Source organism: Coenobita brevimanus, chromosome 55, assembly GCF_032717465.1.
Source record: "Coenobita brevimanus isolate Jiangsu-jjx chromosome 55, ASM3271746v2, whole genome shotgun sequence".
NCBI lineage: Eukaryota > Metazoa > Arthropoda > Malacostraca > Decapoda > Coenobitidae > Coenobita > Coenobita brevimanus.
In genome coordinates this window covers 36,903,966-36,931,811 of record NC_137008.1, presented here as the reverse complement: position 1 = coordinate 36,931,811, position 27,846 = coordinate 36,903,966, and the positions used below count along the sequence as shown (strand labels likewise).

General features: G+C 42.7%; 1 protein-coding gene across 1 annotated transcript in view; it reads left to right on the top strand.

Moving 5' to 3' along the window:
* LOC145401372 (mitochondrial inner membrane protease subunit 1) overlaps window positions 1-27,846 on the top strand; it is a 122,596-nt gene that overhangs the window by 40,112 nt on the left and 54,638 nt on the right. Inside the window, exons 2-3 of the mRNA XM_080273698.1 lie at window positions 12,026-12,200; window positions 26,221-26,418. Coding sequence (XP_080129824.1) covers window positions 12,087-12,200; window positions 26,221-26,418 — 312 coding nt within the window. The 5' untranslated portion in view covers window positions 12,026-12,086. The remainder of the gene's footprint in view (window positions 1-12,025; window positions 12,201-26,220; window positions 26,419-27,846) is intronic.

The following is a 27,846-nucleotide window of genomic DNA, read 5'->3' as shown; positions in this document are numbered from 1 at the left end:
ATTAGCAAGAGAGAGTAAGAAGAGAGTGGAGGAGGAATTTGGAAGGAATTTGAATGCAAATTGGAGAGAATGTAAGAAAATGTTGCAGAAAGAGGTAAAGAGAGTTAGACAGGGTGATACGTTAATAGGGGAGTGAAAGACAAAAATTGTAGATTGCTAGTGGACAAGGGAGAAAAAGTGAGCAGATGGGAAGATCACTCTTAGGAACTATCAAACATGGATAATGAAAATAGTGCGAGTATAAGTGGCCGGGGAATGGCTGGGAGAAGGAGGGAGGTGAGAAGGGAGGAAAAGATCAGTAGGATGGAAGTAGTGGAAGCATTGAAGAAAGTCAAAATGGGGAAAGCCCCAGGAAGTGATGGAGTGTGTGGTGAAATGATAAAGCATGAGGGAGTGATAGTAGTACTAGAATGGATATGAAAGATGTGCAGATTGGCATGAGAAATGGGTAGAGTCATGGAGAATTGGAAGTCAGGTACGGTATAATTACTCCCCTGTACAAAGGAAAGGGGAAAAAGAAGTGTGTGGTAATCATAGGGGCATTTGTCTTCTTAATGTAATGGGAAAAATATATGGTAGGATATTTATTGATAGAGTTAGGGAAATAACAGAAGACTTAGTTGGAGAGGAACAGGAAGGTTTTAGGAAGGGAAGATTTGTAGATCAGATATTCATTCTTAGGTCTTCAGTGGAAACGTTTCTAGAGAAAGGAAAGAAGTTGTATGCAGCCTTCATGGATTTGAAGAAAGCATATGACAGAGTGGATAGACAAGGAATGTGGAAAATATTAAGAATATATGGTGTAAGTCAGAAGTTGTTGAATGTCGTGAAGAGTATGTACAAAGGCACTAAGGCTGCAGTGCGTGTGAATAGTGAACTGAATGAATTTTTCTGTCTGAATGTTGGATTGAAACAGGAAAGTGTCATGGCTCCATGGTTGTTCAGTCTGTATATAGATGAGATTATAAATGAGGTACAAGGTAGGGCATGGATGTTGGAGCATCCCTAATGATAGAGGACAGCATTTGAAAACTTCTTGTACTCTTGTTTGCAGATGATACTATTATTGAGCAAAGACGAAGGGGAACTGCAAGGCGCGGTGGATGAATTTCAGAGATCGTGTAAGAAATGCAATCTTAAGGTGAATGTAAGGGGAGTAAAGTTATGATCTTTCAGTGAAATGAAACCAGTGAATATACAGTGAGGTTGGTTGGTGAGGATATGGAAAATGTGAGTGCATTTAAGTACTTGGATAGTGTGATGAGATAGGATGGAAGATTGGATGATGAAGTGCTTGATAGGGTACAACAAGGAAGAAAGGTTGCGGGTTCTTTGAAAGCAGTGATAAGAAATAGGGAAGTGAGCATGGAAGTAAAAAAGTCACTGCATGATGGTATTGTGAGACCAACTGTAACATCTGGAAGTGAACCTTGGTCCTTGTTGGAAGGACACAAAGCAAGGGTGAGAGCAGTGTAAATGAGTTATTTGAGAGGAGCATGTGGAGTTTCATGGAGAGACAGACTGACAATTGAGGAAGTGAAGGAACATTGTGGTGTGGATGTGGATAGAAAGCATTAGGAGAAATACATTGAGGTGGTTTTGTCATGTGGAGAGGATGGAGAGAGAGAGAGACTAATGAGGAGAGTGTATGTGAGTGAGGTGGAGGGAGGGGGAGGCCGAGGATGAGTTGGAGGGATGGAGTGGAGAGGTATATGAGAGAGAGGTGTGTGAACTGGGTGGAAAGCAGTGAAATGGCGGGGGACAGGGCGACGTGGAGGTGATTTGTTTGTTGCCACCCCTTATTGGATTAGGGCATCAGGCAATAGAGAGACAGATAGATAAATCATCAATGTTACCAGCCATAACAAAGTTATATTGCTTGATTTTGGTTTTAGTAATGTCAGACGAACTTTATATGAGTGTCAGTCGTAAATGCATATGAGAGTTACAGTACTGTATGTTGCTTTCGCTGTTATGGAGATGAACGAGCTATACAATAATTGCAGGGGAAAATCATTGTCTTTTTATTTGCTGCTAAATATTGATAGTTATGCATGTTAGCATAGCCAGGATTTTGACCGCTTATATGGTGAGTGATTTAGTGTATAACACCAGATAGCTATACTGTTTGATAGTTCTACATATTTGTGGTTTCTCCTTTGTTTTTTGGGGGGCTTACCTCACTCCATATTTAGGTGGGAAAAAGAGGTCAGGGCAGTGATGATGATGATGGTGATGGACACGTTAAGAGATCAGTAGATTCGTACTGTATTATATTTTCTCTGATGTCTTTCAGTAAAATTATACTTAGGTACCCCTTTGACGATAGCGAGGTCGAAGTCATGGTTGGAAACGGGTCAGGCGAATGAACACTGATGGTTCACAGTGATCAGATATGCTTCAGTACGACAGTCGTTCACTCACTTGGCCTCAACATCATTCACGCTGGCATGAATAGGTATAACGAAGTTTAAAAGATGTTCTTATATCATTCTCTTGTTAACAACTGCCACTGTGAAATAAGCTTCATGGTTTGAAAGTAGGACGTCTCAGCCAGATGCTTTAGAGTATTAGACTGAAAATGAGTTGAAAGGAGACCTAGAACGATATTGAGAATTACATATAAACAGTAATGCATACAGTAATACCTCATTATACGATGCCTCTTTATATGATATTTCGCATATACAATGTCAAAATTTTAGTACCCTACGTCCACTATACAATGGGAACGATTTGCTACAACGATGGATCATCCGCAGCTCAGTGAACAGCGAATGTGCAAACGCAACACAAACATCCTCACACTGTCGGCACTAGACCACACACACTTGTCCACCGGTCCAGCCTCATTAGCTAGCCCTTCCCAGTCAGCCAACCCTGCCCGGCCAGCCAGTTCTGACAGTGATGAGTGAGGACTGTGACTGTGAGGCCGAGTCGGGACAATTCGCCGTTGTTGTTTCGCCGTCAGGACGATTCCCCGTCATTTATTTACGTATCAGTTTATTTAGCAAGTACAGTACACTAGTTTTTGAATTATGTAAATTATAAAAGTGATGGTGGTTTATTGTTTATATAGTAAATGTAAAATATGGCATCAAATCATGGGTATCAGATGATAAAATAAAAATATATTGAAACGTGAATCAGCTGATTTACGATCGTTCCTTCATCTTAGCATAACGCTACATACGAGACATTGGCATTTATATAAATGCCTAATGACCTCAAGTGAACGATCAACATACTTTGGTATCATATGAATAATCTTCATAGTACGTTTATACAGTATAAACGTTTCGGGACAATTCGCCATCAAGCCAATTCGCCATCACAGCAATAACAAGACAATTCGCCATCGGGACTTTTCGTCATCAGGATGATTCCCCATCGTTTATTATCATATAAGTTTATTTAGCAAGTACACGTGTTTTTTAATACTGTACTTGTACCTCTTCAAAGTCGTTTTAAAATATACTGAGGATGTTGTATTGCCAATGGAAATTAATGAAGACAGCTGTGGGTGATGCTAGAACATAATTCAAAGTCAACTACAGGAAGGTAGAAATAAGTTAAATATTGTCTAAAAGTACAACTTACAAATGATATCCAAAGCCTACGCTATTGAATGAAAATAGCCTTTGATAGATCCCCTGAAAATTAGTTATTAAAGTATCAGTTAATCAGTAGTAAGTATATTTATAGAATGATGGGGAATTGTCCTGACGGGGAATCGTCCTTATTATGACAGCGAATTGTCGACTTCATGGCAAATTGTCTAGGAACCACATAAACAACCTTGCTTGCTTTAGTAAAGGTAAGAACTACTGTATACTGTAGTTTTCATGTTTTTTTTCTCTTTATTCACTATTAACCCCTTAACCGCGGGGCGTCACTTTCGTGACGCTTTTGAGCAAGGAATCATACCACGGGGCATCACTTTTGTGATTCTATGTTATTTTGAATTTGCCCGGGCTTTCAAGTGGTGGCTTGTATCATCTATCAGTACTGCCAATATCCAACACTAGTCAGCACTCCTAATCTCATCTGTACTCCCATCCATTGTTGACAATTTAGCCATTTCTCCCCGTTCTTGACTCCCTTCCCTACCTCCTCTCCATTACCCTATCCTCTCGCCTGCCCGGCAGTGCTACGCTAAGTAAATCTTCCCTGGAATTTTTCACTGATTTCATCCATTGAAATAAGCCCTATGCCCTATTCTTATACCAAATAATATATACAAGAAAGAAATAAGGTAAGTGAGAGTGCCATACACCTAGAATTGGCTAATTATCACCTGACAGCACCTCACGTGCACTCGTTCGCTAATTTTCGCTGTTTATTTCCCCTTGAAATATGCCGTATAATCTATTTTCGTAATAAAAATATATACAGTACCCTCGCGTCCAACATGCGTTTGTCCAGCATGATTCGTGTCCAGCAGGGAGAGCAATAATTAGTAAGATTTAATTTGGTTTAATTACCGTAACACGGGCGCATTAGCATAACACGGACGGAGCTCTGAGAAGTGGGCGAAATCCGCAGAGTTCGCCTCTAGCACAATCATCCCTGGTCCAACACGGTCATACTGGACGTTCCTGTGATGCTGACAGCCAATAAAAACTTCCGATCAAGTAGCCTCCCCCGCCTACTATCGTGAGGTGATCGTGATGTCGCCCAATTAAAAACGCTTCTGCTCTCACGTGATGTTTTGTTTAAATTTCTTTCACCACATTGCCAATCAGTCGCATAATTCGCATTGGAAGGTGCTTTTTTCTTGCTGCATTTTCTGCCCTTGTTACTGCATTTTACCCTGCTCACAATGCCTAGGAAGCCTTCTGAGAACCCCAAGAAGCGGCGGCACCTCCCTCAGGCCACCAAGCTAGAAAGCATCGAGAGGAAGAAGAAAGGGGAGAGGAAAGTTGACATTGCCAAGGCCTACGACATGAATGAAGTCAACGTGAGGACCATAATAAAAAACCAAGACAAGATCCTGGCAGCAGTGAAGGCTTACAGAGTGCTAGGACAGGCAGAAGCAGGACCTTCCATGACTGTGGACAAAGATAGTGATTCTGAGTGTGATTTCGAAGGATTTATGAGGGAGGTTGAGGAGGAGCAGCAGCCATTACCCGCTAGTGACGGCAGCAGCCATCCTCCAGGGACCCAGTAGGACTACCTACAGCCTTGGATACCACCTTCCCTTCCCAGCAAGCCCACCAACACTATCCTAAAAGGTTAGTATCATTCATAGCACAGTCCCATTTATTATAATTACTGTAGTACCAATATATGTATAGGTATATGGTAGGTATTTAGGGTGACTTTTCCTAGGGTTGCTGACATAATTCATTTTTCCCCATAAGCTCTGTTGTTTGTCCAACATGTTTTTGGTCCAACATGGGACCCATGCATGACAGTATTACCGTGTTGGACGCGAGGGTACTGTATAAGAAAGGAAGGGAGAAGCCTAAGTGATATTTACATTCACTTGGAACTACCTTATTATTGCAGTCCACCACACTGTATTCTACGCTAAGTAAATCTTCCCTGGAATTTTCCACTGATTTCATCCATTGAAATAAGCCCTGTGCCCTATTCTTATACCAAATAATATATACAAAAAAGAAATAAGGTAAGTGATAGTGCCATACTCCAGGAATTGGCTAATTTTCACCTGACAACACCTCACGTGCACTCGTTCGCTAATTTTCGCTGTTTATTTCCCCTTGAAATATGCCGTATAATCTATTTTCGTAATAAATATACATAGAAGGAGAGAAGGGAGAAGCCTAAATGATATTTACATTCACCTGGAACTACTTAATTATTATGTATTGTCTTGGTTTCCTCCAATCATTACATTGGTATATTTTAGCTGGTTTCACAAGGCTGAAGTTGGTAGTATTGCACTCACCCTAGCCAGGCGGCAGGAGGCCACCACTATCAGTTCACTGTTGTCTTTCAAAGTGAAAGTATGTCTCATTCGCTCCTGCTAACTTCCGCCGCTTTTTAGCCCCATGCAAAGGGCCCTGTGACCTTTACCCCCTACTAAACCTCGTGTGGAAAGAGGTAAAGGGCTGACAATTAATAAAGAGTGACTACGATCTTTCTATTGAGTAAAACAGTGCAAGAGGAATTGTAATTGTAAATAATGTGTAAACAGCAAGTGAAATCAATGAATGTAAATATAAGTGAACAGTGGAAAATAGTTTTATAAGTTACTTCATGTGACAGTGCATAACACAATGTAAATAAAATAGAAATGTAAATAATGTAAATAAGATAGAGAACGTAAATAGAAATGTAAATGAGTAGTAGTATAAGAATATGAGTATATACACTAGGAGTAATGAAAGTGAAAGTTTCACTCTAGCATGTATGAATACTATGAGTTATGAGAGTGAAGGTGAAAGTGACATTCACTCTCAATGCTAGTATACAGGACAAGAAAGTGAATGCTACGTATTTTACTGAAAGAAATTTAATGTCTACAGCGACAATAAACTACTGTTACTGAAAGAAACTCATGGATAAAGACTGTAGATATATATAAGTGTTATATAGTAACAGAAATATAAACTGAGTGTTTTTACGAATAATAAATGACAGAACACCAGCAGCGAACTAGCGCAAATGGGAAGGTCATATGCCCTCGTAATTTTCATTGCTTTCACAGAGTCTTTTTCTTTTTGAGTATGGATTCCAAACTATTTGAGAATCATAGAATAGTGTTTTTAGTGATAATATCAGGCTGTGGACAAGTTTGAGAGGAGCAAGAGAGTGCTGTTGATTGGAGACATGAATGGCAAAGTTGGGAATGTACGAGTGGATGGAGTGGTTGGTCAGTGGGGTGTGCCAGCTGAAGTAGATGGGAATGGTAGTGCTTTGGCGGACATCTGTGCTGGTAAGGGGTTGGCAATAGCCAACACCTACTTTCGTCATAAGATGATCCACCTGTATACATGGAGAGTAATGAGGAGGATGGATGGTGAACTTGTTGAACGAAAGGCAATGATAGACTACGTGTGTGTGGATGAGCGAATGAGAAGACAAGTGTTGGATGCAAGGGTGTGGAGAGGGTGGGGGAATGGAGTCTCGGACCATCACTTAGTGATGGCCAAGGTAGAGCTGCAAAGAAAGTGGTTGAGGAGGTGAAGGGGAAGACAGGAGGAAGCAGCTCCTGTGAGAAGAGTGGAGAAATTGCAAGATAGTGAGAAAAGGACAGAGTATAAGAGCATAGTGGAAGAAAGATTGGGAAGGTATGAGCTAGAGCAGATGGAAGGGGTGGAAGACGTATGTAAGATATTCACGGAAGGGATAAGCGCAGCGTGTGAGGCGGTTTGTGGAGTGAGGAGGAGATGCAAGGGTGTGCAAGGGACAGCATGGTGGAATGATGAGGTGAAACGAGCTGTGGAACAAAAGAAGAAGGCATATGGTGAATGGTTGGCGAGTAGAGGTAGGGGAGAAGATGAGAGAGAGAAGAGAGAGGTATATGTGAACAGGAGAAGGGAGGTTAAGAGACTGGTGAAGGAGAGTAAGAAGAAAGTGGATGAAGAGTTTGGGAGGAATCTGAGTGTGAAATGGAGGGGGAGTAAGAAATTGTTTTGGAAGGAGGCAAAGAAAGTAAGGCAGTGTGAAAGGGGAAATAGTAGGGGAGTGAAAGATAGGAATAATAGATTGTTGGTGGAGAAGAGAGAGAAATTGAGGAGATGGAAGGAGCACTTTGAGGATTTGTTGAATGTAGAGAGTGAGAGCAGTGTGAGTATAAGTGGTTGGGGAATGGCTGGGAGAAGAAGAGATGAGAGGAGGGAGGAAGAGATCAGTAGGTCGGAAGTAGTGGAAGCGATGAAGAAGATTAAGCTGGGAAAGGCCCCAGGAATTGATGGAGTGTGTGGTGAAATGCTTAGGTATGGGGGTGAGATTGTTGTGGAGTGGATATGGAAGTTGTGTAGATTGGCTTGGGAAGAGGGAAGGGTTCCAGAGGACTGGAAATCAGGGTATAATTGTTCCTCTGTACAAAGGAAAAGGGGAGAGAGAAGTATGTGGTAACCATAGGGGTATTTGCCTTCTTAGTGTGACTGGTAAAATATATGGTAGAATACTCATTGATAGGGTTAGGCATATGACAGAGGAGCTAGTTGGAGAAGAACAAGGGGGATTTAGGAAGGGAAAAGGGTGTGTAGACCAGATATTTGTTCTAAGATGTTTAGTGGAGAAGTATCTAGAGAAGGGAAGGAAAGTGTATGCTGCCTTCATGGACTTGGAGAAAGCTTATGACAGAATAGATAGGCAAGGTATGTGGAAGGTATTAAGAATATATGGAGTGGAGGGGAAATTGTTGAGTGCTGTGAAGAGTATGTATGAGGGACCTAGGGCTACGGTGCGAGTGGATGGTGAGCTGAGTGAGTTCTTTGATCTCAATGTGGGACTGAAACAGGGGTGTGTAATGTCTCCATGGCTGTTTAATATATATATGGATGGGGTTGTAAAGGAGGTGCAAGGTAGGGCAGTGGATGTGGGGGTGGCCCTAATGAATGAGGGTGAGATTTGGAAGCTTCCGGTGTTGCTGTTTGCTGATGATACAGTATTGTTGAGTGAAGATGAATGGGAGTTGCAAGGTTTGGTGAATGAATTTGGGACAGTGTGTAGGAGGAGGAAGCTGAAAGTTAATGTAAACAAAAGTAAAGTTATGGTGTTTGAGAGGAATGAAGTCACAGAGTGTGCAGTGAGGTTGGATGGTGAGGATATGGAGAATGTGAGTGCATTCAAGTACTTGGGTAGTGTGATGAGTAAGGATGGAACTTTGGGGGATGAAGTACGTGAAAGGGTACAGCAGGGAAGGAAGGTTGTTGGTACACTGAAAGCAGTGATGAGAAATAGGGAGGTGCGTATGGAAGTTAAGAAGTCACTGCATGATGGTATTGTGATCCCTACCCTGACGTATGGAAGCGAGGCATGGACCTTGCAAGAGGGGAACAAGTCAAGAGTGAGAGCAGTGGAAATGAGTTACTTGAGAGGAGCATGTGGAGTGACGTGGAGGGACAGGTTGACGAATGAAGAAGTGAAGGAACGTTGTGGGGTAGATGTGGATGTGGTTGAAAAGATTAGGAGAAATACACTGAGGTGGTTTGTACATGTGGAGAGGATGGAGAATGAAAGACTGACTAAGAGGGTGTATGTAGGTGAGGTGGAGGGAGGGAGAGGGAGGGGTAGACCGAGGATGAGGTGGAGGGATGGAGTTGAGAGGTATATGAGGGAGGGAGGGGTGAGTTGGTGGGAGGGGAGTCAAATGGTGGGTGACAGAGTGACTTGGAGGCATTTTGTCTGCGGCCACCCTCTGCGGGATTAGGGCGTCGGGCTATAGATAGATAGATAGGTAATCATATTACGGGTTGTCGGGAAGTGTAAAGTGGAGACTTTGTTACCCAACTTTAGAGGTCTCCACAAGTCCTATGGTACTCGACGAAGGCTCAACAAACACCCCAGGAGAAAGCTGAAGGTATGTGCCATAAGCATATGTGATTTTGTTATTCTCGGACTAATAATTGATTTTTGGCAAATATTTTTAGAGAGTCTGTCGGAGCGCGAATATGCCCGCGGGAGCCGCAAGAAAAAGCAAAACGAGCCCGTGGTTAAAGGGTTAATGTGTTACTTTAAATGAGGGATTACTGTACACTGAAAGAAATGTATGTGGGAATTGCTTTATAAACAATAACTAATTCCATGTTGTTTATGGCTGTGAGAGATGAGGGTAATATTGTGGGAAGAGAGGCCCACCAAATCCCCAGAAGCATTAACTGACTACCATGGACCGGCTAATGTTTGAATGCGTGGCCCATCACCAACTGGGACTTAGACTCTGCTCTTGCCAGGGGGGTAAAGAAACTAATGCTCATGATAGTACAGTCAAGTCACCTATGGCGCGGACTTCTATGCCACGGTTTTCTGTGACACGGCAAGGTGCCAGACCTCCCCCCAAAACGAACCACGTGCATAAACTACCTGTGGCGCAGGCGCGACAAGGTTTGAAATGCGGGAAAATTCCCCTTGCAGCGTGCTCTCCTGTTTGTAAACAAAGAAGATGACGACCACTTGGGCTCCATACTACAAGTGCTCCAACAGTGGACATTTTTCTCTCTTATGAGGAGGTTAAACTTCACCAAATTCATTGCGTTAAGTAATGAAACATTAAAGATTCTTTGGGTATTGTGACTAGTTTATAGCTTTGTTCGTAAAACTGCTGTGAATGGGTTAGTGACGAAGCACCCATCTCTGAGCTAAGACAAAATGTAATGCCTCCCATGATCATAATCATCACGTATTAAGAATGATTATTAATGTGTTAAATGGGAGTTTTGTTGACACTTGAGCATACAAACTTTTATCAAATAAACTTCTTCAATCAGTGCTTGACCAGGCAGCCTCCGCCATCTTTAATGTTTTGGTCAGTCAGCTGATCTGTGTCTACTTGGTCGAGCTTTTTTTCGCTCGATCTGCAGCACGTGGTATTGCCCAAGTAGACTCAAGGTTGATCACCGTCCCGTTTTTTTGTGCCCATTCTTACACGTAATAGATGCATTGACTGATTGCTTGATTGTGTGCATGTGTAAAGTGGGGAAAAGTGGGGTGAAAGGGGGGACTTTGGGCAAATGTCCAGAACCAAATTCCATTTTTCCCATAGGTTAAGTTACTGTATTTGTATGGCACGGTTTTCTATGGCACAGGCACGGTCCAGAACCAATTAGCCATGCCTTAGGCGACTGGACTGTACTTGCATTTTCACATTCACCAAGTGATGGAAATTCTTGGCAGACGAACTGTTAAGTAAGATTGAAGTTTAAGAGTAAGACTGAGGCAGGAGGTGTCATCAAGGTGGGCTAGGCATGATAAATTTAAGTTAGGTTAAAATTGGCTTATCAAGATGACCAGGAATAGTTAAATACAGTAAATCCTCATTTTTCGCGCTGCAGATGTTCCGCCATAACCACGCAAAATGCGAAACGTCGAATTGTGAAGTTAAGAATCGGTGGGAAAAATAGAGGAGCGTTCCAGTGGGACATATACCTACCCTATCATAAAGTACTGTAACACCAAACAGGCTCTACCCAAAATTTAATGAAAAGTGTTTACTAGTGCTAAAACAGCAGAACACAATAAACACATACCTGAAAAGACATTAAAGCTGTTATAGAGAGCTACAACACCAAAAATCCTTACCAGAAATAAAGTGAAGACTGGCTTGAGTGGCAGGTGAAGGTGTGTTGGGGGTAGATGGGCTGGTTACTAGGTGACATGGGCCTTTCTGGGGAAGCCCCATCACCTATGCTGAAGCCCTCGAAGTTGAACTCTGGCTCCAGTACCTCCACTTCCTCTGTCTACTTCTGCTTTATCTACCCTTGCTGGCACGTCCAAGTCTTGCAGAATAGCAGCCACATTCTGTCTCCTGAAAATATTGTGTGATTCAGGCTCGTCTTTGCTCCTTTATGTTTCCGTTGTAGACGGCCATCACTTGAGACTTCATATCACTTAAGGTCGATAGGATGTTGGTAGCCTCAGGCATAGTCCTGGTGTATGCATCGAAGGTAGTTGCCATGTCGGTTATGATGGACAGGATGGTCGCAAGATGGCTGCCAGCAAATGAGCATCAGTATGCGTCATCGGCTACCGGCTGGGAGCATCGAATTGTGAGACAACTTGGAAACTTTTTTCTTGCATGAAAAACGAGGCGTCAAAGTAAAATGAGTCCAAATACGAGGACTTATTGTATGAAACATTTGGGTTAAGCTATTGTTGCCTTAGCCTTGTCAGGATAGGTTATTAACTGAACTTTGTGTGTGGATCATCTTTTCCCTCTGGGGTTCAGTTGGGAAATTTGGAGGCTTGAATGATGAGTAGATGTACTGTATATACATTATGACATTTCATTGAGCTTTTTCTGTTGATATTTCTGTTTTTGCAATTTGATTTTACCACCCTGCAGATTTTAATGGGAAGTAAGGTTAAGAATGATGATTCTCTCTTGCAGTGTTACAAAGAAAGTGATCTGAGGGGAAGGATGGGGAGACAGCAACACCAAAACTAGCATCATGACTACAAGAATGTACCGCTACTTGGGCAAGTGGCTGGGGCTGACTGGCTACATGGTTCAATATGGCTGCATTGCACATTGTACCCTTGAGTTTGTTGGTGATTTTGTGGTGGTGAGCATGCCCATTCTTTAGTGCATTATAGTTTTCTTCCTTTAGTAAAGTAAGTACCTTGGTGCAGTAGTGAAGAGAGGTATACTGTATGTGATAAGAATGTTGAATAGAATAAATGATTCAAGGAAGAAAGGTGGGTGAGCTAACAGTAGACAGCATATGAAGCAACAAGAGGATTACCCTGAATTGTGTTGGTGTTCCCATTAATATATGAGTATGAGACTTTCCATAATTGTGGCATTGGTATGAAACGGTAAGAATGACACCAGTGGCAGTGGGACTTTACTATGTATGATTTTTGCAGATTTGTTAAGTACAGTACTGGTAACAGTGATTTGTGAAAGATGTGGAGTAATGAAGATTGTTAATAAAACGGGAGAAAAGAGTGTACTTAGAGGGTATGGCCACAGAGAGGGAATGGATATAGTATAGTATGAGTGTGGTTGTGAAAAGGATATGAGTAAACAGTGTTTAAATTAGTAAAGTAGGTGGGGACGCTCACCATCCACTCATTCAAATGATGGTGCTTTGGGTGTCTGCCCTTTCCTCTCTTCCATCCTTTCTCCTCTGTCTTTCTTTCCTTTATTTTTTCCCCTTCCTTCTGCCTACAGGTGACTTTACACTCCCTCTTCTGTCTTTCTTTCTTTCATTCTCTCCTCCTCTTTCTGCCTATGGGTGACTAAACACTGAGTGACAAGCCTAATGGTTTTCTATACACCAGGAAACCATTTACTATGTTGGGTGGAAACCATATTACCATATTATGGTGCCTGGTGGTTTGGTGAGTAATTAAGGCACTCCGGTTGGATTGAGCTTATCTATCTATCTATCTATTGCCAGACGCCTCAATCCCGTTTGGGGTGGCGACAAATAAATCGCCTCCAAGTTGCCCTGTCCCCCGCCATTTCACTGCCTTGCTCCCAGCTCACACCCCCCTCTCTCATATACCTCTCCACCCCATCCCTCCATCTCATCCTTGGCCTCCCCCTCCCTCTTCCCCCCTCCACCTCACTCACATACACTCTCTTCGCCAGTCTTTCACCCTCCATCCTCTCCACATGGCCAAACCACCTCAGTGTGTTCCTCATAACGCTTCCTATCACATCCACATCAACACCACAACGCTCCTTTATATCCTCATTCGTCAGCCTGTCTCTCCATGTGACTCCACAGGCTCCTCTTAAATAACTCATTTCCACTGTTCTCACTCTTGACTTGTGTCCTTCCAACAATGTCCAAGCTTCACTTCCATACAATAGACTTGGTATCACAATACTGTCATGTAGTAACTTTTTCACTTCCATGCTCACTTCCCTGTTTCTTATCACTGCTTTCAAAGAACCAGCAATCTTTCTTCCCTGCTGTACCCTTTCAAGCACTTCACCCTCCAAACCTCCATCCTTTCTCATCACACTACCCAAGTACTTAAACGTACTCACATTTTCCAATTCCTTACCATCCAACCTTGCTGTACATTCACTGACTTCACCTCTCTCAAAGACCATCACTTTACTCTTTCCTACATTCACCTTTATATTCCGTTTATTACACACTCTCCCAAACTCATCCACCTAGCCTTGCAGCTCCCCTTCGTCTTCACTCAACAACACAGTATCATCTGCAAACAACAGTACAGGGAGTTTCCAAACACTATCCTCTCACCAGGGCCACTCCAACATCCACTACCCTACCTTGTACCTCTTTTATTACCCCATCCATGTACAGATTGAACAACCATGGAGACATGACACATCCCTGTTTCAACCCAACTTTCAAAGAGAAAAATTCACTTAGTTCACCATCCACACGCACTGCAGCCTTCGCACCATCGTACATACTTTTCACAGCATTCAACAGCTTCCCATCTACTCCATATATTCTTAACACTTTCCACAATCCTTGTCTATCCACCCTGTCATATGCTTTCTCCAAATCCCTGAAAGCCGCATACAACTTCTTTCCCTTCTCTAGAAACTTTTCCACTAAAGATCTAAGAATGAATATCTGATCTACACAATCTCTTCCCTTCCTAAAGCCTCTCTGTTCTTCTCCAACTAATTTCTCAGTTCTTTCTCTAACTCTATCAATAAGTATCCTACCATACACTTTTCCTATTATACTAAGAAGACAAATGCCCCTATGATTACCACACACTTCTTTTTCCCCTTTTCCTTTGTACAAGGGAATAATTATACCTGACTTCCAATCCTCCGGGACTCTACCTTCCTCCCAGGCCAATCTGCACATCTTCCACATCCATTCTACTACTATCTCTCCCCCATGCTTCAGCATTTCACCACACACTTCATCAGTTCCTGGGGCTTTCCCCGATTTAACTTTCTTCATTGCTTTCACAACTTCTATCCTACTGATTTCTTCCTGTCTTCTCACCTCCCTCCTTCTCCCAGCCATTCCCCAGCCACTTATACTCGCATTACTTCCATCCTCTACATTCAACAAATCCTTAAAGTGTTCTCTCCATCTGCTCACTTTTTCTCCCTTCTCCACTACTAATCTACCATTTTTATCTTTCACTCCCCTGCTAACTTCACTTCCACCCTGTCTTACTCTTTTCACCTCTTTCCAGAACATTTTCTTACAGTCCCTCCACTTTACACTCAAATTCCTTCCTAATTCCTCATCCACTCGCTTCTTACTCTGTCTTACTAATCTTTTCACCTCTTTCTTTCTTTCTGCACATAACTCTCTCTTCCGCCTCACAACTTCTTCCACGCCCCTATTTCTCACCCATTCATTGTATGCTTTCTTCTTTTGTGCCACAGCCTGTTTCACCTCTTCAGTCCACCACGCTGTTCCTTGCACCCCCCTCCGTCTTCTTTTCCTTCCACACACCAATGCAGGTTTATATCCAAGGGGTGGTTAGGGTTTATTGCTCATAAAGTGCCACTCATGGGTGAGTGAGATTGGTCACTCACATCTTAAATGTCAGGACGAACTTGCCCAGCCTCGAGCTCCTACACTCCTTATGGGACAACATAGGATTGGATGAATGGATGGATAAGTAAAAAAAAAAATCACTGTGGAATACCAGGTGAGTCAGAATAAATTCTCAGTATAGTGCCTAACTGTTCTTCATTTTTCACATTATGTTCCATCAGATATGCAACAAAAATTCCTCATAATCCATTAAAAATGAAAGATCAAGGAATAATTTCAGTGTATCTATCTATAGCCAGATGCCATAATCCCATATGGGGTGGCCCTTTGTCTTTGAATTATTTGTTTTATGAGAAGGGGCACTAACCCTCCACCAACCCACTTGTTGATATGTTAGGAACACGTATGGGATGGTTATATGGTTATTACCTAGCATTGTAAATGGTTTCCTGTTTTATAGGGAACCATTTGGCTCGTCACTCGTTCTAAAGCCACCCGATAAGGAAAGGAGTAATAAAAATTGACAGGAAAGATGGGAAAAATAGGAAGAGCGGAGGGTAGATACAGAAAAATAATGAAAAAAGGTGAAGGAAGAAGTAGGCAGCATTACATTTACAAATATTTCCCCATTACAGTATTTCATAGCATGTCATCAGCTAGTGCACTGAACCACTGCCATATCATTAGCAGCATCATAATTCTAGCCTTATTTTCCCACATAAGAATGGAATGGTGTAGGATTCAGAAAGCAAGGAAGGGGAGAACAGAAAAGGGAGTACTAACTAACCAACAGCATCCCCAGTGAACTGGACCAGATACTGATTCACACCTACCTTTCAAACCCCCCAGAATCATGACTTTACCTCACAGGCCTAACCATCTAAAGTACACATATTTTGGAGGGTGTTTTTCAGTATGGATTTGCTTTACATTAAATATCATATGGTCAGTCCATCAACTGTAAGTTTTTAAAAAATGGAAGAGGGGAAGGAGGGTGCCAGACCCTTGTCATGTGCTTCTCTGTACAAATTTCATCCAACTAGCTTGATCCCCAGTCAGTTCTCTAGGCTCATCATCTTTCATGGATTGCATTCTTACACTCCATTTACCATATCCATCCACATTCTCAGCCTGCCACACCTCCTCTCACCCACATACTTGCTCATGCACAGGCTACCTGTTTCACTACCCTGCATACGTCTGTTCTCCATAATGACCCTGCCATGTAAGCACACCCCTTAATCCCACTCTCTGAATAACTCTTTTTGCTTTGGTCTCTATGTCAGAAGATACTGATGACATTCCAAGACATGCACCGATACTGGCCCATACCCCACGGAAGAGGAGCTACCTTGCAGTGGTACTATGGCTTGAAGTGTGGTCAGTGGGGTCCCCAATTTTGGTTTCCTGACGTCCTCATTAGGATTGATATCCATTGATCTCATGGACCAAGTGCTGCCGCCTCATCACCAGATATGGAGGCCAGCTAGTGGTGATAATGTTCCCCTGCCAAGGTCATCTTTGGGCATGGATGTTGCTTTCTCCCCCTTCCCCCCATTTGTTTGCCACGTGTGGCATCCTGTGGTGCTAGAGAGAGAGATTGGCTGGTGGTTGAGCTAGGCCACACAGTGCATCCTATGGCTAGCAGCACACCTCTTTAGTTGTCTGCTTTCTCTATTGGGCAGTATGGTGAGGCCCGACCAAGTTGGTCGGCTGGTTATTCTTTGACTAGGGTCAAGTGGGCACCACATGGCCTGGCACTCACCTGGTCCAGAGCTGCAGTCTGGTTGTGCGGTGGTTACCCTTGTATGCACTTCTGCTACCCCTAGGGCTGTCAGATGCTCAATGACTTGTCATTTTGCCTTCCCTTGTTTGGCTTTTGTGTTGGGTGAGGGGTTGAGAAAGTGAAGTCTCTTCTTGTTGTTATATGGCAGAATCATCCACCATCATTGATCCTTATGTGCCATGTGGCCAAGCCCATGAGTTATCTACTGGCTACATTTCTCCTCATGCAGACCCTAGGCACTCCAGGGGTCCTGAATCTCCTGTTGACAAACCCTGCAAGTTTTGATCCTCAAATGACCCTTCCTCATCCCAGGAACTGCGAGATCTTCCTTAGTCTCCAGGGGTTGTGGAGTGCTCGCAGGACACTCCTAGCAGTGCTTTAGGCATAGTAATGGTTGGGCCATATCAAGCTACCAGAAGTAAGGAAAAGAGGAGTTCTCGAGGGGGAGGCACCAAGCCCTCTAAGAAACTTTCAGTCCAATCATTGAGACAATTCCTGGTGTCATTGTGGCAGATGACTATGAGAAATTCTCTGCCTTGGAGGTGGCTGATGGTACTTCGTTGAGGGAGCAAAATGTGTTTAAAGTCCGCCGTGACCTGGTCCAAGGTTCGCAAACCTCATCAGCAAAAAAAAGAAGCAACTGTTAGGCCTTCTGGGTCACCATCAGCACCCACCTACAGTGGCTTCAAGCAGAGGCTATTCTGTCTAGTGAAGAATGGGGCTGCCCCAAAATCTAGCCCCAAATCTATTTTAAAACATCTCTAATCCTACAGTAGAACTGTAGTGTCCTGAGAGATAACTGGGAAGAGCATCAACTGCGCTTAGCTGAAACCCATCCAGTCTGTGTTTGTCTGCAGGAGGCTTTGTTAGGGGAGCAGGTATTGTCCCCACCTAGGGAATATGCTGGTATATTCTCATCTGGACCTCCTACAGGCGATCATCAGGGTGGCTGTGCCATCTTCTGCCATTCTGATGTGCTTTTCACATCATTCTCCTGCAGTCTCCCCTCCAGGCAATGGCAGTTAGTTGCATGTGGAGAGGAAATACACAGTGCGTAATGTCTGTCTCCCACCAAATATAGTTGTCCTTTGAGAGGACCATAATGGATTGGTTTGCCAACTGCCCTGGCCATTCATTCTCCTTGGGGATTTGAATGGAAGGGATCCTTTGCAGGGGGATGTGATATTCGGTCCATGAGGGAACTCACCTAGTGTCAGTGGTGAAGGCTGTGTGTCCTTAACACAGGGGATCCTACACATTTACAGGTACAGACTGGTACCCTTTCTTCACCTAACCATGCACAAGGGTTCATGTGGAGCGTCGATGATCTCCATGGCAATGGCCACTACCCAGTTTTACAATGTACAGCTGGCAGTCCACCCTCACCACAGTTTTTCATTGGTGTCTGTACCAGGATGATTGGCACTTTTTTCAAGATCTAAGTGTTCTTCAGTCACAGGTGGAGGAGTTTCATAGTGGTGATGAAACTGTACAGTGTTACACCTCTACTCTTTGCCAGGCAGGTGTGAAGGCACTTCTCAGACCAAGGACAGCTGTCTACTTTCTTCGTAGGCCTGTGCCGTGGTGGAACAATGAGTGTACTGTTGCTCACAAAGCCTGCAGAGCTGCATACTCTCATTTCTATGCACATTGGCAAAGTGAGATTTTAAAGGTGCAGTTCTGCTGTGTCTGTGTAAAATACAGGTGGACCATAAAGAATGCACAGCCTAGCTTTTGGGCAGCCTATGTTTCTTCCATTAACTCACCCACTCCTTTATCCTATGTTTTGGAAGTGAGGGCAGATGATACAAGGAAAATATTCATGAAAACCACCAGTGCTGAAGATCAATGGAGATACCCTGTATTATGTTATAATCTTTGGAAGGTGCCACTACTTTTGTCAGACAGTTTTATAGTTTTTCCAGGAGACACCCTTCAGCACCATATTTTGCTGATTGTATAGTCTCAGGTGAGATTAGGGCTGGATTTTCAGACTTGGGGGAGGGGAGAATTACAACACAGTTACTATGAGAGAAATGAGATCTGCCTATGCTTCCTGCAAGGACACAGCTCCAGGTCATGATGGTACTATATTCCGTATTCCATGATTCGTCATTCAACGAGGAGTCCCTGACTTTTCTATTGGCCTTGTTCAAGAGGGTGTGGGAGGAGGGATGATGCCAGCTAACTGGTGACTGGTGATAAGCCTCGTGATTCTAAGCCAGCAGAGAACCAGTCCGTGTTAATTTCTGCCCAATCGCTTTGACATCGTACATTTACAAACTGTTAGAAATGATGATGAAGGTACTCCTTGTTTGGTTTTAGAGAATGGTGGGTTTTTATCTGAATCCCAGTGTGGGTTTAGGCAGATGAGATCCACTATGGAAAATCTCCACCTTGAGTCATCCATCTGCATTGGATATGCATCCAGACAACACCATATGATGGTGTTTTTTAACTTTGAGAAAGTGTATGACACAGCTTGGTGCCTTGGCATTTTATCCAGTTTCCATTTTTATGGCCTTTGATGTTACTTACCTATCTTCATTCAGAGCTTCTTTCTGAGAGGAAGTTTCAGGTGTGTGTGAGATGTAAGCTCTCTCCCCTGTACACTCAGGAGGAGGGAGTGCCACAGGGTATTGTTTGTGTGTGGCATTATTCACTCTTACAGTTAATGGAAGTATGGAGGTCCTACCAGAAGGAGTGAAGAGCACCCATTTTATGGATGACTTCTTTATCTCATTTGTTGAAGAGCACCCTTTTTATGGATGACTTCTTTATCTCATTTGCCGCATCCTGAATGTCAATGGCAGAGCACCAACTGCAACTTACAATAGATTGGATCTTTACCTAGGGTGAGAAGCATGGTTTTAGATTCTCTTCATCTAAGACCATTGCAGTTCACTTCTGCTGATTACATGGGGTGTATTCTGACCCAGACTTATTTTCAAATGACCAAAGGTTTGCTTGTAAGGAATAAGTGAGGTTTTTAGGCCTCACCCATGACCACCATCTTATTTGGATTCCATATTTAAAGCAGATAAAGACTTCTTGCCAGAAGGTTTTGAATCTTTTAAAGGCTCTGGCTCATAATAGATGGGGTGCTGACAGACATGCCCTCCTGCTTCATCAAGCTCTGGTGTTATCCAAACTGGCATATGGTTGTCAGGCTACCCCAGCTCAATTACTCACCTTGGACTCTGCACATCAGATAGGTCTTTGTTTGGGTACTGGAGGATTTTGGACCTCACCGATCCCAGGCCTGCTTTGTGGGTGCAGGGGTAATGGGGCTGGAGCTACAGCATTGGTCTCACTGGTGCAGAGTTCAGAGGCATCCCAACAGATGACTTTTAGTTCTGCCAGAACACTTTTTATGACTTTCATCCATGTTATCTTTGCCCTTTTAGTTATTGGGCAAAGGACGTCATAACTGAACTCAGTCTCCCACGTACTCCAGTCTTCAACATGGAGACATCTCTTGTTCCACCCTGGGTGTTACATGATGTCAGATTTTGCCGGTATGTCACAGCCTCAAAATCTGTGACATTAGATGTCGGGATTCGCACACAGTTTTTAGCTCATGTTGCCTTCCATACTGGTCTGTCTCAGTTTTTACAGATGGCTCAAAATCTGATGTTGGTGTTTGATTTGGGGTTGTCTTCCCTAATTTTAGCTGGAGTGGCACTCTACCCTCCTCAGCCTTAATTTTTACTGCAGAAGCATCAACAGTTCTGATGGCATTCCAGCTTATCCTTTCCTATGAGGCAAGTAGTTTTACTGTTTTTAGTGACTGCAGGCTAGCCGTATCTGACCTTGACCATTTTAACTCTCCCCACCCCTTGGTGTGGGAAATTTTTGAAAAGGCCCTTCTCATGGGCCACCATGGCCTGATAGTTTCATTTTGCTGGATACCACTCCATGTTCGACTGCATGAAAATGAATGTGCAGATGAGGCAGCAAGGGCAACAGTTACCCTTGTTGCCTTTGCCAGACCTCTCTCATATAGAGATTACCATATTTTATGCCATATAATGCACACCTATGATTTGGCAGGCAATGTTTAAAAAAAAAAAAAAAAAAAAAAAGTTTAAAACAAAACAAGGAGCATATGACCCACCTGGAGCCTGAGCTGATCCCTTCTTCCCTAACAAAAGGTATGCTGATCAAGGCTAATCTACACCAGTAGATGATGAAAAACAAAACAATAAAACTCCACCATGGTCCAAGGCTAGAGAAACCTATTTGATTTGTCAGCTAATGCTACCGTTTAGCACAGTCAACAAGCTCAGACTGCATCTGGCTGGGTGGGTGATTGTGTTTTTTCATGTATCACAGCAAATTTTCGTGCTTTTTTACTTAAAAAATAATTTTTACTGCCAAAAGGCACGAAAGTATCATAAAATGATATTTGATTCAATAAAAAAAAGTTGTAGGTCTGAGATACTGAAACAGTATAAAGAAACAAGCAAGGTATGGCCATTGTGTGATGTTTCTGATCGTACTGTGGAATTGGCAAGGCCTAATGTTAGATATAGCCTATTCAGTTACTTACTAGGCCCATACTCAGTTTTTTTCAGTAATATTATGTTCATATATATAAATGTATATAGGGTATATATATTTTTTGTGGCTTTGGACTGTATATATAGTTATACCTGAGTATTGTAGGGGCCACTTTGGTGAACAGGAAAGTGTGGGTACTTGTCAACGCAACCCATAGGCCTACTCCAAACCTGACCTTCTTGGTATAATGCGGTGAGATTTTTTAAAGCTTTTTTCTAGCAAAAAAGTGCGCAATATATAGTGAAAAATACGGTACTACCTTATGGTTAAGGCTGCTATCTGAGCCTCCTGGCAGCACCAATGGGTTACACTTCCTGCCCCAAGCAAGCTATGGGAGGTGACAGTTGTAGCTAGTCCATGGACCTATACGTATAGCCAGGTTGCATCACTGGGAAGGTGCCATGACCTACCTACAGAGTGTTCATACATGCCTAATACATTGTCATCTTCATAAGGGAAGACCCCTTCCTTATTCTGAAAATTGTCTGGGCCCATTGACTGTACAGCACCTCTTACTTGAGTTTCCCAATCTTTACTATCAATACCTCTCCAGTTGTAGGGCAGGAGATGGGTCTTACTTTCTCTCCTTAGTCGTTGGAGAGGAGGCATGTGTGACAGGAGCCACCTTCCTGTTGGTTGTGGAAGCCGGTTTCCTCAGACACTTTTAGCTTGTATGCTTAGCTTTAACTGTTGTTGTTGTATGCATGATTTTATGTGTGTCCTTGACATAGTATATGAACCTTAATGTTAAGTGACCATTTTAATTCATGTTATTATGTTGTTACCTATGTATGTGCAGTGATCCCTTGATTGTCATGCACTTGGTTATAGAGGGTTTTGTTATCACTGCTAGATGAAAATCTGCACTTCTGCCGTTATTGCACATTTTTTGGCCATAAAACGTCATTATCATGCACCTGAGCTAGTTTCTGCCGAAATGGTGCAATATCTGTGGTTTCTGATGGCACCGAGGGATCCAAAGATGAGGCCCAACTCCAGGAGTTAGTCCCAAGTGATGGTGACTGCTAACTTTCCACCTTCTTGCCTCAGAACCCTTTACCCCAAGCCTGTCTTCCTTTTTGTGCTCTTTTAATAATTTTGTATGAACCTGATCATACCTATGTACAATTTTGCCCCACAGTGTACGCCAACATGGGCGGCAGAGGACGTCACGTACTAGGAATTTGCGTACTCTGAGTGCATAAACTTATGGAAAAAATTACATATGAGTGGCATCCCCCTTCATGGGCAACCCTTGAGACTCCTTTCAGACCTAAGTATTGTACTGTACAGGGAAACCATCTAAGACATATTACCTAAGATAAAGTAAATCAGCAAGATTATGGCTTTACTAAGTCAACAAGGATATGGCTTAACTAAATCAACAAGAAAATGGCTGCTCACCTTAACCCAAGAGGAAAACAGGCTAATTGTCTCCTGCACCACTCGTTTTCGAGACAGTTTGGCATCAAGTCAATTCACCGTCATAACAATAACAAGACAATTCGCCATCATTAATGAAGACATCTATAGGTGATGATAGAATAATTCAAGGCAACTACAGTGAGGAAGAAACAAGTTAATTAAACCACTGGTGATGGAGAGTGGAGACTTGTCTATGAGCCATTTCCTGGGGAGGATCAAGAGGATGATGCAATGACTGAGGTGTCAGAAATAGTCTTTGAAGGGTTTATGAACAAAGTGAGTGCATTAGCAAGTGATAGTGTCGAAAGTGCTGGTGACGAGAGTGGTGAGGAACATGGTGTGTCAAGTGATGCTGGAGAGAATTTGCCATCAGACAATTTCCCCTTCAGGACAATTCGCACCCTGAACAATTCCCCATCATTCTATAAATACAGTATACTTATTATTAATTATTAATTAATCAGTACTTTAATAATCGTTAAAGTCAGTGTTCAACAGTGTAGGCTTTGGATATTATTTATTAGTTGCACCTTTAGTCAATATTGACTAAAGGTGCAACTAATAAATAATATCCAAAGCCTATGCTACTGAACATTGACTTTTATGGATCCCCCTGAAATATAGTAATTAAGTATTGATTAATTAATAATAAGTATACTGACGAGGAATCTTCCATGTTTTGACGGGGAATTGTCTGATGGTGAATTGTCTTGGAACCCTAGCGTGCAACTCCTGCACCACTCGGCACCACCTTCCTCACCATTCTAGTCACCAGCACTTTCAACACTTTCACTAGCTAATGCACTCACTTCATTCATAAAGCCTTCAAAGTCTGACACTTCAGACATCACATCATCCTCTTGATCCTCCCCAGGAAATTGCTCATCAACAAGTCCCCACTCTCCATCACTGGTGGTTGGCGCTTCTTGGGGTGGCAATGTCGTGTGCTCGGGGTAAACCCCGGATTTAGGCCACTCTTCACTGTAGTCTCACTTATTACGAGCTCAATTTGCATCACTATTAAGAAATACACTAAAATTCGATAAAAAATAGGTCCGTGTACAATGAGGATCGCGTATTTTGAACTCGCGTACTGTGGGGCAGAACTGTGTGTTTCAGGTACTTACCATAACAGTTTGTGCCAGTATGTATTTAGTGGGTCTAAACTGTTGTGAAAGAGAAAATTGGAGTTTACAAGTGGGGTTTGCTGTACTAGTTAGGATAAATCCCATAGGTTCTGTGCTTTCATTTTTGTGCAGGTGTCATGCACTAGGCACTAGAACAATTATGCATGATAACCAAGGGATCACTGTATATTTGTATATATTTTAGCCATCCTTGTTCAGCTTTTACTCCTTTTGTACAGCAGCATTGACCTCTCTTGTTACACTGCCATCACCCTATTAGTCTAAACAATCAGTCAGTCCTCAACTCTATCATCCACCGTAGAGATTCCCAAACATATGCATTCTGTGGCCCCCCTCTGAGACAATATCATCTGTTGACTGCCTGACTAATGCAGCAACATCTAGGGCCCCACGTTCATTTTCATTTGAAGAAGTAAACAAAACAACATTATATTATATTTGGTATAAAATTATAACAACTAGAGTTAATAAAAACTTGATGCAGTGCATACAGATAAAACACCACTCAAAGTTAGCTGAAAACTTTGTGATACAGTGGAAATTGCATATATCAGACACAGAAAGGGTACAGAAGAGATCATCTTCCATGCCGAGCCAATTATGGTTTTTCAGTTGTATACAGTAAACAGATGTGCAACACCTGTTGGAGCATCCATAATGAGAGAGGGCAATGTTTGGAAACTTCCTGTTCTGTTGTTTGCAGGTAATGCTGTATTGTTAAGTGAGGACGAAGGGGAAATGCAACACTTGGTGAATGAGTTTGGGAGAGTGTGTATGAAATGGAATCTAAAGGTGAATGTAGGGAAGAGGAAAGTTGTGGTCTTCGAGTAAAATGAGGTTGGATGGTGAGGAAATGGAAAATATGAATACATTTTAGTACATGGGTAATGTGATGAGTAAGGATGGAAGTTTAGAGGATGAAATCCATGAAAGGGCACAACACGGAAGAAAGGTTGCTGGTTCTTTGAAAGCAGTGATAAGGAATAGGGAAGTTAGCTTGGGAAGGAGGGGGGGGGGAAGATATGTGATTGTATTGTGATGCCAGCTCTAATGTATGGAAGCAAAGCTTAGACCTTGTTGGAAGGACACAGGTCAAGAGTGAGAGCAGTGGAAATGAGGTATTTGAGAGGAGCATGTAGAGTTCCATGGAGAAACAAATTCACAAATGAGGAAGTGAAGGAGCATCGTGGTGTGGATATAATAGCATTAGGAGCAGTACTCTGAGGTGGTTTGGCCACATGAAGAGGTTGGAGAGTGAGAGACGAATAAGGAGAGTGTATGTGAGTGAGGTGGAGGGGAGGAGAGGGGGGGGGGATGGAATGGAGAGGTATGAGTGAGGGGGGTGTGAGCTGGAGGGAGGGCAGCAAAGTGGCAGGGGACAGGGTGACATGGAGGTGATTTGTTTGTGGTCATCTCTTGTGGGATTGAGGCATCTGGCTATAGATAAATAGATAGTAAAATCTGTGTTGCTGAGAATGATGGACAGTACTGAAAGAAAGAACTGGACAGCCAATTTACTGATACCAGGGTAGCATCCCATTCTTATGCCAAAATCCATCAAGGTCCTCTTCATGAAAGTGTTTATTGCAAATGAGTTTCTTCTATGTTCGATCAATTGATCTTGCATTGTCTTTACAGTGGGTTTCTGCACAAGTTGGTTGACAGAAAAAAAGATTTCCCACAAATATTGCCTCTTGAAAATGGTTTTAAAATGTCACCTGTGACTTACTAGTACACTTAAATTACTCCACGACTCCGTGAAAATGCACTGCAACCTGCAGTTTGGGAATCACTGATCCTTAGACTTCCTTACTCCTCATTTTTCGTGAATCACATTATTTCCCACTCCATGGACTCCACACAGTGATTTTGAATTTTCCATTTCAGACACTCAGACATTTTGTAACACCCTGACTGGTTGTTATGACTTAAAATTTCTGAACCAAATTACCTAAACCAGGGTCCCAATGCTTCTGATGAGAGCAGTACAAATTGGATGATGAATAGTGGTCAACAGTGTCAGTTAGGGTGAAATTCATGTTATGTACTACACTGTTTTACTAAGTTAGTCTAATTCTACCATGGTGCAAGTGTCTTTTTGAAAAAGGCTTTAATTTAAGGTTAATTACTTGATTCTGCACATAATATATACAATGATACTAAGCCAGACTCCTTCCTTCTCATCCCAACACTACCACAGTGCAAAGGCCCATCAATGGAGCCCACTATTTACTCAGAGGACATCATTTTGACGGAGCACATCTCACCACGTTTAAATCGCATCAGTCGAGGGGATGTGATCATCGCCCGGGCACCTTCCAACCCTCACCATCACATCTGCAAGCGTGTTGTTGGCTTAGCTGGGGACAAGGTTAAAGATGGATTCCGTACCCATATTGTAAGTTTTTGCTTGCTGTGAGTAGGGTGAGAGACTGATGAGGAGAGTGTATGTGAGTGAGATGGAGGGAGGGAGAGGGAGGGGGAGGCCAAGGATGAGATGGAGGGATGGAGTGGAGAAGTGTATGAGAGAGGGGAGTGTGAGCTGGGAGCAGGGCAATAAAATGGCGGGGGACAGGGCGGCATGGAGGCGATTTGTTTGTGGCCACCCCTTACGGGATTAAGGCGTCTGGCAATAGATAGATAGAGTAGGGGTTATGAGTTGTATCATCATTAATTTTAGAGGGTCACTGTCTTTTTCATAGCAGTTTATTTTTAATATTTTGCTATGGTATTTTCTTATGCACAGTCCAACCTCGTAATGCGATAGGGTTGTGTCAAGTGGAGACCAATTGCATAACAATTTATCCCATAATGAGGTCAGTATAACATGGGTTCAGCGAGGTTAGGGAGGCTGACCTCAACCATGAAGCCTTAGGGAAAAAAAAAAAAAAAAGTCACCCAATGGAAGTTTGTCCTATGCCAGTACAAGTTGTCACCAAGGGTCCCCCCTCCCCCCTCCCACTGAGGCTAGGGGACAGTTGGAGGGCCTGCACGATCACTCCACACAAAAAGATTCAGTTTTCATTTCATTCATTGCCAGATGCCATGTATCCCAAACAGGGTGGCCAAGGGCTTAGAGTTAATTGTTTTTACAGGGAGGGGCACTGATCCTCCACCAACCCCACTTGACACGTAGGGAGAACGTTATGCCAACAGCATCTGGTGTTCCCAGGCGGTCACCCATCCAAGTACTAACCAGACCCAACGTTGCTTAACACTTCATTTAATATCACACAGTGGACTTATTTAGTACTTGTACTGTTATTTGGCAATAACAGTAGTGTTTCAGTGGCCTTTCTTGCACGAAATAGAACAAAAGGCAGACGATCACAACAAATGTAAATATTGGGTGGCTATCTTGGCTCAGTCAGCTGGGTAGAGGCCCATTATGGGAAGGTTGTGTTCATCAGGTTAACGCTATTTCTAGGTCATAAGTTTCAGTATTTCACACACAAAAAGGTATCAGTTCACTTAATATTGCACACTGCACTACAGTAAAACCTCGATATAACGGACTTCAATAGACTGGAATTCACTTTTATGGGACTGGAGGAGCTACCGAACTAAATTCCTATATATCGGAAAAAGCCCAATAAAGCCAGAAGCAGTCCAGACTGCCTGACCACTTCAACTGTGTTCACCACAATAAGGTATATAACAGACATGTTTATCAGTGTACAGTACAGTATTATTATATATATTATACCATTTGATTGATGTAGTGAAGTTATAACAGTGCAGTACTGCAGTGGTAGTCAAAACAGTATAAAAATTGTTCATGCAGTCCGGACTAATGTCTGATATATCAGAAAAAGTCCAGATTAGC